The following is a 12,500-nucleotide window of genomic DNA, read 5'->3' on the forward strand; positions in this document are numbered from 1 at the left end:
TGTACTGCTTCTTAACCTCCACCAAGGATGATTGCTGCCGGGATGCAAAGGAGGACAATAAGGGAGGCAGAAACCGACACAGAAGTTAATGTGATGAGAACAGGAGAAGTATGGAAGTAGACTGTGCATGAGAAAGATAGAGACCACAGAGAGAGGGAGAGGGAGAGAGAGAGCGAGAGAGAGAGTGAAAAAGAGAGTGAAAGATAAGAGAGAGAAAAACAAAGAGCAACAAAGATAAAGAGAGAGAGTGAGCATATTACTGTTTGATGTGACTAACCGGATCCAGTCCAAGGACTTCATATGGGTTGTACTCCTGGTATTCCCGTTCTAAATTAGACACTTTGTACGCCAGTAAGAGAAACACAGCCCAGCCCAGCAGCAAGACCCCTTTTCTGCAAACAAACAAACACACACACACAAACCATCATGTCACACACGAACAGACAATAATAGTAATGATAATAATAAAAAAAGGGAATACACTTTAAGCCATCTGATCCACACAACAATAAAGATGTGATGAAATTAAACAAAACAAAAACAGACAAGACCAGGCTGTGACAAATTGGGTGACAACAAAACATACTTTGCGTTTTCCAAAGCAACAAATCATGCCTTAATCGCATACAGTGTAGGTGGCAGCTGCTAGGAAATGCGGCGGAATGATGATTTCTCCGGCAGGCAGTTATGTGTGTGCGGGATAGAGCCCTCACACAGAAGAGTCCGATCAGGAGAGTCAGACACACTCACTGGGGTAGCCTAGATCTCTTTCCTATCGGCGCCTTGGACAGAAGGATCTTACGCCATCCTTCCCCAGTTTCACACTTCTTAAGAGCGCTATCAAAAACACAAACATACAGAACGCTCTGAACGCTCTCTCTCCCATCCCCCCCGCCACACACACACACACACACACACACACACACACACACACACACACACACACACACACACACACACAAACACACAAACACAAACACACACTTTTTTTTATGGGGTTTCAAAATCAAACATGCTTTAATTCTTAGCAGCTGGGTTCAAACACATCCCAGCGTCCTTCCCCCGGCCCTTTGGGCTTTTGGAACCGACATCCAAAAGACAACTCCAATGCTAATCCACATCCTCAACTATATCCACATCCACATGCAGCTTATTCTGATGGGCCTGTCCTTTCCCTAACCTCGTCTGTCCTGGCCTACCCTGCACCAGCCAAGGTCCTGGCCAAACAAACTCCATCAAAGACCAAACAGGTCAAAGTTCAAAACAGAAAAGCATGCAATTCCTTAACCCTTAGGATAGACATCCAAGAAGACGGTCTAATACTGGGTCACATGCTGCTCATCCAGACACAGCCGGTTCGGTCCTAGCCGGCCCTGGACTGCGTTTCCTCAAAAGTGTCATTGAGCAACCGCCATGGTGTGTAACAGAGAGTGTTTAGAGGCCCCAGTCAGCCAAACTGCAAAGAGTAGACCAAACAGGACGAAGATCAAAACAGAAAAGCATGCGTTTTCCCCCAACTGCCACTTCGACCAAACTTAGGCTAACATACACATAACTGAGAGAGAGAGAGAGGAGGGAGGGAAACAGATTAGAGAGATGAGGAGAGAGAGAGAGAGAGAGAGAGAGAGAGAGAGAGAGAGAGAAAGAAAGAAAGGTCACATTGTGAGTACATAACACTCTGTGATCGTCCAACTGCTCCTCATCAGTCAGTGGACATCCTCAGTGCCCATCTAAGGTTGCAACAACAACAACAACATCAATGATCTGGCAACTCAAACAGTGATACTCCGCCAGCAGGAATTAAGGAGATGGTAAATACGAAGTAAATACATACAAAAGGGTCTCCCATTGGACAGCAGTTCTGTGAGTCACAACACCCCCCCTCCTGCTCTACAGCTACTGCTGTCATGGAAACCAGCAAGCCCAGACAGCATCACCACTACAGTTGTGAGTGCACACGGCATGCATTACGGAGAGACAAACAGAGAGAGAAAGAAAGATAGAAAGGCAGAAAGAAAGAAAGAAAGAAAGAAAGAAAACGAGAAAGAGAGAGGCAAGGGGGATGAAAAGAAACACAGACTGAAAAAAGCTGAGGCAATGAAATAAAAACAAAAATGAGATGAGTATTAAAGAAATGCAGTGAAGAAAGGAGGAGACAATGAGAGGAGCTAGAGAAATGGAGTGTGAGTGTGAGTGTGAGTGTGAGTGTGAGTGTGAGTGTGAGTGTGAGTGTGAGTGTGAGTGTGAGTGTGAGTGTGAGTGTGCACGGAGGGGGGTGGTTAATGTCCTCAGAGGACACCGCATTCTCAGTTTTTACCTGTAAGGAGCCAGAATGGCGTTGTATGTAAACAAGGTCATGATTAAAAATCTCACCATTATGTGCACTAGTGGCCAGAGAATGAAAGATCCCATAGCGACCTGCTCTATCACTTCAGTGTGTTGCCCTTCACACACCAAATAATGGCTCACACACACTTCACTACACAGAGCAGTCAACCGGACATCAACATCTTTCCATACATTAAGTAACTCCTAATGGTCATTAGCTGTGTGTATGAGGGTGAATGTGTGAGTGAGTGAGTGAGAAAGGGCGTGAGAGCATACGTTAGAGAAAGATAGTGTTTCTATGAGAAGACATAGTTTAGTGGTTTGTGATTAAAAACCACCTCTGCATATATCAGTGCGTGTGTGCGTGCGTGTGTTTAAAGAGAAAACTTACTTTAGCGTAGGGATGATGCTCTGCTGGGACTTCATCAACCGGAGGCGGTACCAAATGCATCGTCCGTGTACCCGCCTCAAGGACTTCAACCGCAGTTGTTCTGCACACAACATTCACACACAGCCTTAGTTACAACACAGGTCATGCGCACACTTAAGAGGCTGGTTAAAAACTGTTTAGGAGCAGTTTGCCTACACAGCCGTCCTTAACACTCTAAGGTCCAAGGCCTTTTAGACTTTTCTAAGTTGTCTGACATGCCTTGATGTTTTTGTACATTTTGCTTAACTAAAAACATTGATGCACATTAAGATTCACACCACAACAAAGCTATCAGCAATAGTGAGTGTGTCATCACAGACAAGACATGCTTAATTGGAAGAGTGCTTAGCTTTTATCAGTAGAATAAACTTACTATATATATATATATATATATATATATATATATATATAACATAACATGGAACAAAAAGTAAGGACATTTGTGTTTCGTAGATTATTTCTGTGTTGTAACAATGCTTCTCGGCAATAAATCGTATACTGTTGGAAAGCCTGTTTATTTCCCTTTTAAATGGTGCAACATTTGTAAGGAACATTCATTTGTGGGATGAGCAGCCCAGCTGAGTTTGTGGGGTTGCGCCCATGAAAAACGTGCTAAAATTCTCCTATTCGCCTGTTGGTATTCACTCTTGTTTTAAGTTGTTTGTTGGATTGGATGATTGAACTCTCGATCAGAAACAGGGAACAAACAAGAAATATTGGCAATTTTACAATTTATTAATTGAATACACCATCAGGGAGAGAATGGAATGGCCTGCTATGAGTCCAGACCTCAACCCAATTGAACACTTTTGGCATCAGCTTGGGCGTGCTGTACATGTTAGTGACCAACACAACCACGATGGCTGATCTTCAACGACTCTTGGTTGAGGAATGGAACGCCATCCCACAGCAATGTGTGACCAGGTTAGTGACCAGCATAAAGGGGGTGGTGCCAAGCTGTTGTGGCTGCATATGGATTTTCCACCCGCTCCTGAGGGTGTATGAAATGAATAAAGTGTAAAATTGCCAATATGTCTTGTTTGTTCCTTGTTACTGATCGAGAGTTCAATCATCCAATCCCCCAAACAACTCAAAACAAGAGTGAATACCAACATAAGAATAAACTGTTTAGCATTTAGCAATTTTGGCACATTTTTCATTGGCCCAACCCACATACTCAGCTCTGCTGCTCATCCCACAAATGCATGTTCATTCCAAATGTGGCACCATTTAAAAGGGAAATAAACAGGCTTTCCAACAGTATAAGACGTATTATTAGAAGCATTGTTATAACAAAGAAATAATCTACCAAACACAAATTTGGTAGAAAAAGAAAACTTTTCTCTTTAGAGAAGAAGCAGGTCCTAATAATTTACTTTAAGCAACTAAATATCAACTAACAATTCATAATAATAATAAACTTTATTTGTATAGCACCTTTCATACAAAACAATGCAGCTCAAAGTGTTTAACAGCAAAGACCATGACATGGAGAGAAATGACATGCACAGTGATCCACATAAAAAAAGACATAAGATAATCATAAAACATAAACATACAAATTGGGAAGGAGTGCATACACATAAATAAAGATAACTAAGTATACCACACAGCCATATCGGGCACGTTTAACTGATAACAACCAGCTGAATCTGCTATGTCCAATACAGCTATAGACATATGGGAACAGGGCACTTCCTTAAGTGTCTCTGTGTTAAGGCTACCTGCCATACACATTCACTGCTTGTCATTCAATCGAAATCTGTTTCGTGTATACATTTTCCGTTAAATATGAAACATGGCCAATCAATGGTACTGCTCAGCTGGTAACACTAGCGTTTGATTGCGTTCTGAATATCTGGCTTCAGTTCGAATGCTAGCCCACTGACGTTGCGTAAACACAATTCTTTCGACATAGTACCACGTACAGATGGTGGTGTGTACATCCGATGCCTTTGACAGCTTGAAAACCAGAAGCAATATTTACCCTATCATGGTCAACCACTTATCCCCGTCATATCTCAGCGCGTTTTAACATGCTCGTCATCACCAAGCCAGCAAGAAACACTACTAACAAGCTAAGTTACAGTGTTATCGTTACAGCTGTCATGATCAGCCACATCAGAGATGGCTAGCTAACGTTGTTTACCGAATGCGGAGGCTTCGGTGGCAAATGTGTTTCTAAATCAACCTTTTTTTTTTTTTAAAAGATGTACAGCTATGTATACTACCCGGGTTGGCCAGCTAACTGGGTCTTGCAAAGCTCTTGGCTCATTTCACAGTCAGGAAATATGACGTTGCACTGGAATAACGCTGAACTTCATGTTCAAAAGCTAGCCAGCTGGCTACCACTAAGCATTACTCTTTGTTACCATAAAGGAGATTTAAAGCCGTCAGGAAACTTAGCCAAACAATCATCAATAAGCTAGGACAGCAAGCGAAGTTAATCGCAGTAGTTGAGGGTAACAGCCTTCAGCTGACACTGTTAGCTCGAATGCTCGTTGTACACAGGTTGGTGACTAACGTTGAGTGGAAGCAGCTTTCTCAAAGGCCTGTGGGCAAACATGACAAAAAACAAATTTTCTGCAGAAAAGGGACGTTAGCTATCAAAGGATAGCATTGTCCCATAGCTATAATAGATACATCAATTTGTAGAACAGCTGCCCCCCCCGCTAACAAGTTCCCAACTAGCTACAGATTGCTAACGATGTATAGCAAGCCTTGCTGTCGGGCCTTACCCGCATTCTGGTCCCGCGGCCAGAGGTAATAAGTGGCTGGGATGACAATAAGTCCCACAAAGGACGTTAGGAAGTAGAAGAATGTGTTGCCGCTGTCGTCGTACTGGAACTGTTGTCCGGCCATTTCGTAGCGGCGCTGAGATCCCCTTTCTCCGCCACCGCTGTGCCTTTCCTACCAGTCCCAAATAGCTCGGTAGTCCAGTTGGCTAGTTCACTGGCTAATGCAGCTACGAAGAAAGAATGCGGCGCTGTAGCCTACGTGTTCGTACTCATGCGCAATTGGAACATTTCTTCTTCTTCGCTATTTCGCGCCAACATCAATTTGCCTAACTGTAATACTGCCACCTAAAGGATAATTCAAGCGTTTATTGTGGTGATTTCTCTGTGCTGAAATCAAGAAAAATTGCTTTGAAATAATGTTTTGTGTTGCATGTTCTCAGTACAATCTTTTCAGAGACATCAGACTGACTGATACTCCACTCCAAATATCAAGCCTTCTTTTTTGTGTGCCCCATAGATTTTTTTCACTGTGCTGGATGTTGAGAGGCGCCATGGCTCCTGAAAAAGATAATGTATTCATATTACCATAAAAACAATTCAAGGAAAAGGGAATGGTTTTTTTTGTATCTTGGAAGGTTATATATATTCCAAAACTCTCCTTCAGGTGTGAGATTTAGTACATGTATGTCATACAATACAACACATATATGTCTTCACAAATATATCCCATTAAACAGTGTACAATTGAATTGAGCTGTTTGGCCTCAGTTCTAACGGCATGACTTGAGGAAACCAGGCACTGCTCTTCCCCTGCCCAAAACCCTCCCAACGCATGGGGATGGTGGCATCATGTTGTGGGGGTAGTTTTCGGTGTCAGGGACTGGGGACTGGTCAGGGTTGAGGGAAAGCTGAATGGAGTGACGTACAGAGATACCTTTAAGAAAAACCTGGTCCAGAGCGCTCAGGACCTCAGACTGGGCTGAAGGTTCACCTCCCAGCAGGGCAATGACCCCAAGCGCACAGCCAGGACAATGCAGGAGTGGCTTAGGGACAACTCTGTGAATGTCCTTGAGTGACCCAGCCAAAGCCCTCACTTGATCTCGATCAAACATATCTGGAGAGAGCTGAGATTAGCTGTTTACAGATGGCCCCATCCAATCTGACATAGCTTTAGAGGATCTGAGAAGAATGGCAGAAACTCCCAAAATCCATGTGTGCAAAGCATGTAGCGTCATACCCAAGAAGACTCGAGGCTGTCATCGCTGCCAAAAGTGCAAAGGGGTCTGAATACTCATGACAATGTGATTGTTCAGTTTTCCCTTTCAAAGTTCCTTAGGTTAAATGTCACTTCTTGGATCATTCTTAACTTTTTCAAAACAGCAAGTCATTTTAAACACAGCAGAACCTGCAGAAGCCTGTAATTTGCTCAAAATCCATAATTTATGTCACAAAAGTAAATATTTATGTAAACAAACATGTCAGTGCCATCAGAATGAAAAGTCCTCGTGTCATTGTTCATGAACAAGACAGTCAAATGTCTGTGAAGCCTGAAAGTGTATCTCTTTCACTAACAATCACTGACCATTATAACTTGTCTCCAACTATGAAAATATTATGTTGTATTAGTTGAATTTTATTCATGTATCTTATTTCAACACCAGAAGTTTCAAAGTGGAATATACGTATACTATAAGGACCTGAAAGAAACGGGACAATACCTTAATTTACAACCTGCAGAGAAAGAACGGGAACATCATCTTGCAAACCAAAAGCAGTCTTTATGAACCAAGTCATTTTACAGTATACACTTACGTAAGTATTATGAAACTGATGATTATATACTTTTTACCGGCATTCAATAAAAAACAGGTGTATTGCAGTGAAGAAAGGAATAGATGGAACGAACTGAAATCATCATTTCTAAACCCACAAAACCATTCCCAGATGGTGTTTGTGTGGCAAATGTTTTCACTGAACCAAATGACTGCATAAGGTAATTTAGTGTTGTCAATGTGCCCGCATGGCACGCGGCCTAGTGAATAGAATGTTTGGGCTTTTAGGGCCATCCAGGTGAAAACTGAGTACATAACCCCCAAAATATAAGATTCATATGTTTAGATGCTGATGGACACTGACCTTTACTGTTTAAATAATAATTCAATGGACTTCAAGTGTTCTATGGTAATTTGCAGTTTGGCAACTAAATAAGCATTGAAACATTGCACAAAGTTGTCAAGAATACCTGCAGACTTGTAATCTGTAAGCTTCATTATCAAATGTCATGCTTCCTTATATACAATAGTCTATGCATCTGATTGTGTGTCCTTGTTATGATAGGCAACATTATGTTATTATTCTTTAAACTTCTTTATATCATCAGAGTCCTGTCTGTCCCCTCGGGATTTATTTTTCGATAATGACCGCCGGACTATACATTATCCTTTACATAACCTGAAACAATCTACTAGTTAGAACATACCCTGAACACAGAATTAGACAAGAGTCTGTTGAGTTCCAAAGAGGAGCCCAAACACACCAAGCCCAGACCAGACCAGGGCATTTACCATGGGGCCATTCTGCTGGGGAATGTGCATGGAGACAAACAAGGGTGTTTGAGGGAAGCCGACTATGCTGATTAGGCATATGGCAATACACATATTCATGAAACATGGATGGAAAAGGCCTGATCAAGAAACCAGTTGGGAGTGACAGGCCATTCTGTACTGTGCAAAAATGTAAGGACAAAGGGAGGTCAGGAGATCGGGGGAACCGGAGAAGAGAGGCGACAAAAGAAGACAGAAGACAAACCCACACTCCACACACACTCCATGAAGAGATACCAAGATGTTTTGGGGGGTAACACTTAACAGCAGGCGACTGAACAGATCAGCTTGCATGAATGTGCAAAGGCATTTGCAAAGAATGATAAATTGCTGTCATGATGTGCACAAGTGACTAGATGATGTGGAGAATGAACAAACAGTTTAAAGACTTTTAATTCTGATCTGAGAAATATACCAAAGCCACTGGGAAAACTCTAACCATCTTGCATGTCATAACGTACACAATGCATAGATGACTAGATATTTTTTGGGGGGATATGACCATTCAGCAGAGAAGCTGAATGATACATTTTGATCAACATGATAGATGAAATTGATAATGTCGGGACCTGCAGACAATGCGACAAAATCATTTCTATGAAGAAATATACCAAAGTGACTGAGAACTTTTTATTTTTTTGCTTTGTCATTATGGGGTATTGAGTGTAGATTGAGGAGTGAAATATTGAATGAAACGATTTGGGCATAGAGCTGCAACATAACAAAATGTAAAAATTTAAGGGGTCTGAATACCTTGTGAATGCACTGTATCTACCTGTGTGTATATGTGTGCATGTATGCCTGTTTGTGTTTGTGAGACCTTTTTCACCCTTTTCACATAAACCATTGTTCGAAGTTCGAGGTTCAAACCGGTGAAGCAACAATGGTCTTAGCCCTTGACAACTGCAAAACAATGTTTCTCTGTGCAGTAAGTGAGTGTGTAATGGAGACCAGATTTAGGGCACCGCAACTTAAAGCTCCCTCAGCCTTCAGAGCCTGCCTTGCCAAACTGACTGGCCACAAAGCCACTCCAAGGCTTGCAGCGGTTTAAAATACTTGACTACCATCACTAGGAGCGTTGCTGATTTTCCAGCTGTGTCTCTCTGTGTGTGACTCCCTTTGTGTGTGTGCGTGTATGTGTATGTGTGTGTGTGTGTGTGTGTGTGTGTGTGTGTGTGTGTGTGTGTGTGTGTGTGTATGTGTGTGTGTGTGTGTGTGTGTGTGTGTGTGTGTCTGTGTGTGTGTGTCTGTGTCTTTGTGTGTGTGTGTGTGTGCTCGTGTGTGTGTATGTGTGTTGGGTAGAGGTTTGAAATGTATTTTGCATACAGAATAGACAGAACGCAGATAGTTACATGTCAAGCATATGTGTGAAAGACAGTGGAGAGAGGGAGAGAGAGAGAGAGAGACATCTGCGAGCTCAAAGGCTTTGGTTGACAAAAAAAAACATTCAAAAATTGCTTTGTTGATGTTGGCAGATAGGCCCAACCACTGACAGATTTCACTGGCTTATCCAACAACATGGCCCAAGGAATGAAACAGTCTTCCAATTTTTCACCTTGCTTTCCTTAGAAACACGATATCTTTTAAATACAAGTGTGTGTGTGTGTGTGCGTGTGTGTGTGTGTGTGTGTGTGTGTGTGTGTGTGTGTGTGTGTGTGTGCGTGTGTGTGTGTGTGTGTGTGTGTGTGTGTCCATGCGTGTGCCCATGTGTGTGCTAGTGTATTTGTGTGTATTTGCATGTGATGTGTCACTATGTGTGTAAATGTGCTCATGTGTTTGGGCAAGAAGCGGGCCAATCCAGGTTTCACTGGCATGAGTCCTTATCACTTTATTGTGCATAAAAGTACACAAAAAACTTCATCCTTTCTCAATTGCATACAGCAAACAGCTGTCGCTGTTGTTTGCCGTGAAGCAATTCATTTATCAACAATATTATTCTCAGTTAAAGAGTATATTCAACTCTGCAAAATCAGAAAGAGCTGGAGCTGTATGGTTTCTTTCCCTGGGGCATATTGCAGGAACTGTCTCAATTTCCACTTGCTATGTCTGGTATGTAGTGATGTTTTATTGCTAAGCACCCTCAATGGGTTTCTTGCTTCCCTGCATCTGTTAGTTGTGGTTTCACAACAGAGAAGAATCATACTTGTGTGTTAGAACTTGCATACCTGAGTGAGTCTCTGCTTAATTATAAGTAATTATCTTTTCTCCTTAGCAGGAGCACCAAATGATCTTTTTGACTGAACCAAGTGAGCTTTGTGATTATCCAAACAGTCTCAAATGCAATGCAAAATTTGACACGGCCTCTAAGTTAACTCCCAGTTCTTGGGGTAATGCTGCCACCCAGTCACCCACAATCCCATACTCTAAAGACTGAAACCTTATCCATGATTAGGCCACTAAGCCTGTATGAGCACTAAATAGTGTGGTTTGAGCTGGAAGTGGAAGTAGTTGTCCCCAGTAATGTCTGAGACAGTAATAAATAATGACACTGCCATAGTTTCTGTTTCAAATGTTTAGTCTTCTCCCAGGAAATATTAAATAGCCACTCTTTAGCTCTTATCAAGCACCATATATTATCGTCATGCGTTCAGAACATTAAATACATAATTAAATACACATACATAATAATAATGAAACTGTATTTATATAGCACCTTTCATGCAAAAGAATGCAGCTCAAAGTGCTTTATAGCAAATACATTTAATTAAATGAAATGCTGCAGGCAAGCACAGTGATATCTATAGAAAATGGGTGGATAGCTAATTAGTGGAGTATCACCTTATCTAGGAATCTTTCTGAGTGCAAGTTAATGCTTTATTTATTATTTATTTTAACCCAGCCGTAGTGTTCTTATCGGGTCTAGTATGATGATCAGTCCAATGAAGGCATGTTAGGGTTAAACTCTTCTAAACGGTGCTATGACTCTGCTTTTGGAAATCTAAAGCAACTTGTCTTTGTTCCTCATAACATCTCGACCTAGATGGGACTTGAACCCACAATCCCCAGCTCCGGAGGCTGATGCCTTATCCATTAGGCCACTGGGCCCACTGTGGAGAGGAGTGATACCATTTATAAATAACTATATTAAACAGTGTCTAGTGTAGATAGATAGATAGATAGATAGACAGACAGATAGATAGATAGATAGAATGATAGATTGATAGATTGATTGATGCCCAAAGGAAAGTTTAATCATAATAATAAAGTCTTAGAAGCAAAAATGCTGTAATGTAGCGTTCTGGATCTCTGAATGAATCTGGTAAAAGCTCTACTGCTATGTGGTGACTGAATGAAGATTTTTTTTTTCTCAGTAACAGAGTTTGTCAAACACAAATCTGAAATAAGTGGGCTCTGGTTTCTCCTGTTACTTCACAGACCTGCTGGCTATGAGATATTTTCCATCATAGACTGGCTTCCCCCTTCTTGTGTTGAGGAATTACTCTAGTTTTTCATGTCTTTAATAGGGAAAAACTAACCTAACCAAGGATGACCCTCTATTACGTAAAAAAAAACGTCTCTTTTATATTGAATTGTCAATAATTCTTCCCTTTCTGTAGATTAAGTGTTTAAAGGCTCTTGTCATAACTGTACAAAGACTCCTCTATAAGCTATGAAAAATGGTTCCCACACTCTAATAGACTCCCATGAAACAGCCTTCTCAAACAAATCAGAATGGACCCATCTCAGTGGGCAGTAAGGGGACAGATGGAGGTGGCTTAAAGGCCTAACCTGGACTGACCTCTCAAGCATGTGTGCCTGAACATATTGTAGTGCTCTATGGTAAATTATTCTGGCTGATAGTCTAAAAAAGACCACTATACCTTACTTCTACTTCAGATAAAAGATTTATATAGGTTTGACAGCCATACAGACACCAGCACTGAATAACACAGTTCCAAGCCTAGTGTTTTGATATCATATTTGCCTTCAGCAAGCAGTATTTTGAAGAAACTCAGCCGAGGGAATTGAACAAACAAACCCCTCTTAGACTTGATTGTATCGTCATTTAAATGTGTTCCATCTAAAGAAGGCAGCGTAACATTAACAACGATAAATTGTGAATGAGGACAAACGTTCCCTTTGTGTGTGAGTCAGCACCATGGAGAAAGATGAAGGGGGGGGGGGGGGGGGGGGGGGGGGGATTATTTATCACCTAATGGATTTAATGTGATGATCGGCCCTTGTAGTCCAGTTGCATTGTTTGCAAATCAGAAAAGACAATGGTGCTGAAACTTGCTCATAACGGCTCATACAATTTTGACTGCACTGCAATTGACATTTTCAGACAGAATCGTTTAGTTGTTTATGGACCTGAAACCTGTTTGCAACATCTCTGCCATGTTTGGAACACTTAATTGATTTGAGTTGAGTTTGGAACACTTAGTTGGTTTGAGTGCTTTC

At 41.6% G+C, this 12,500-nt stretch overlaps 1 protein-coding gene across 1 annotated transcript in view; it reads right to left on the reverse strand.

Moving 5' to 3' along the window:
• Positions 1–5,707, reverse strand: part of sec63 (SEC63 homolog, protein translocation regulator) — a 17,009-nt gene extending 11,302 nt beyond the window's left edge. Inside the window, exons 1-4 of the mRNA XM_080860443.1 lie at positions 5,497–5,707; positions 2,720–2,819; positions 278–392; positions 1–34 (exon numbers count right to left, since the gene is read on the reverse strand). The exon at positions 1–34 is cut by the window's left edge and continues 79 nt beyond it. Coding sequence (XP_080716569.1) covers positions 1–34; positions 278–392; positions 2,720–2,819; positions 5,497–5,620 — 373 coding nt within the window. The 5' untranslated portion in view covers positions 5,621–5,707. The remainder of the gene's footprint in view (positions 35–277; positions 393–2,719; positions 2,820–5,496) is intronic.
• Between the last annotated feature and the right edge of the window lie 6,793 nt (positions 5,708–12,500).

Source organism: Sprattus sprattus (genome assembly GCF_963457725.1).
Source record: "Sprattus sprattus genome assembly, chromosome: 2".
In the NCBI taxonomy this organism is placed as follows: Eukaryota; Metazoa; Chordata; class Actinopteri; order Clupeiformes; family Clupeidae; genus Sprattus; species Sprattus sprattus.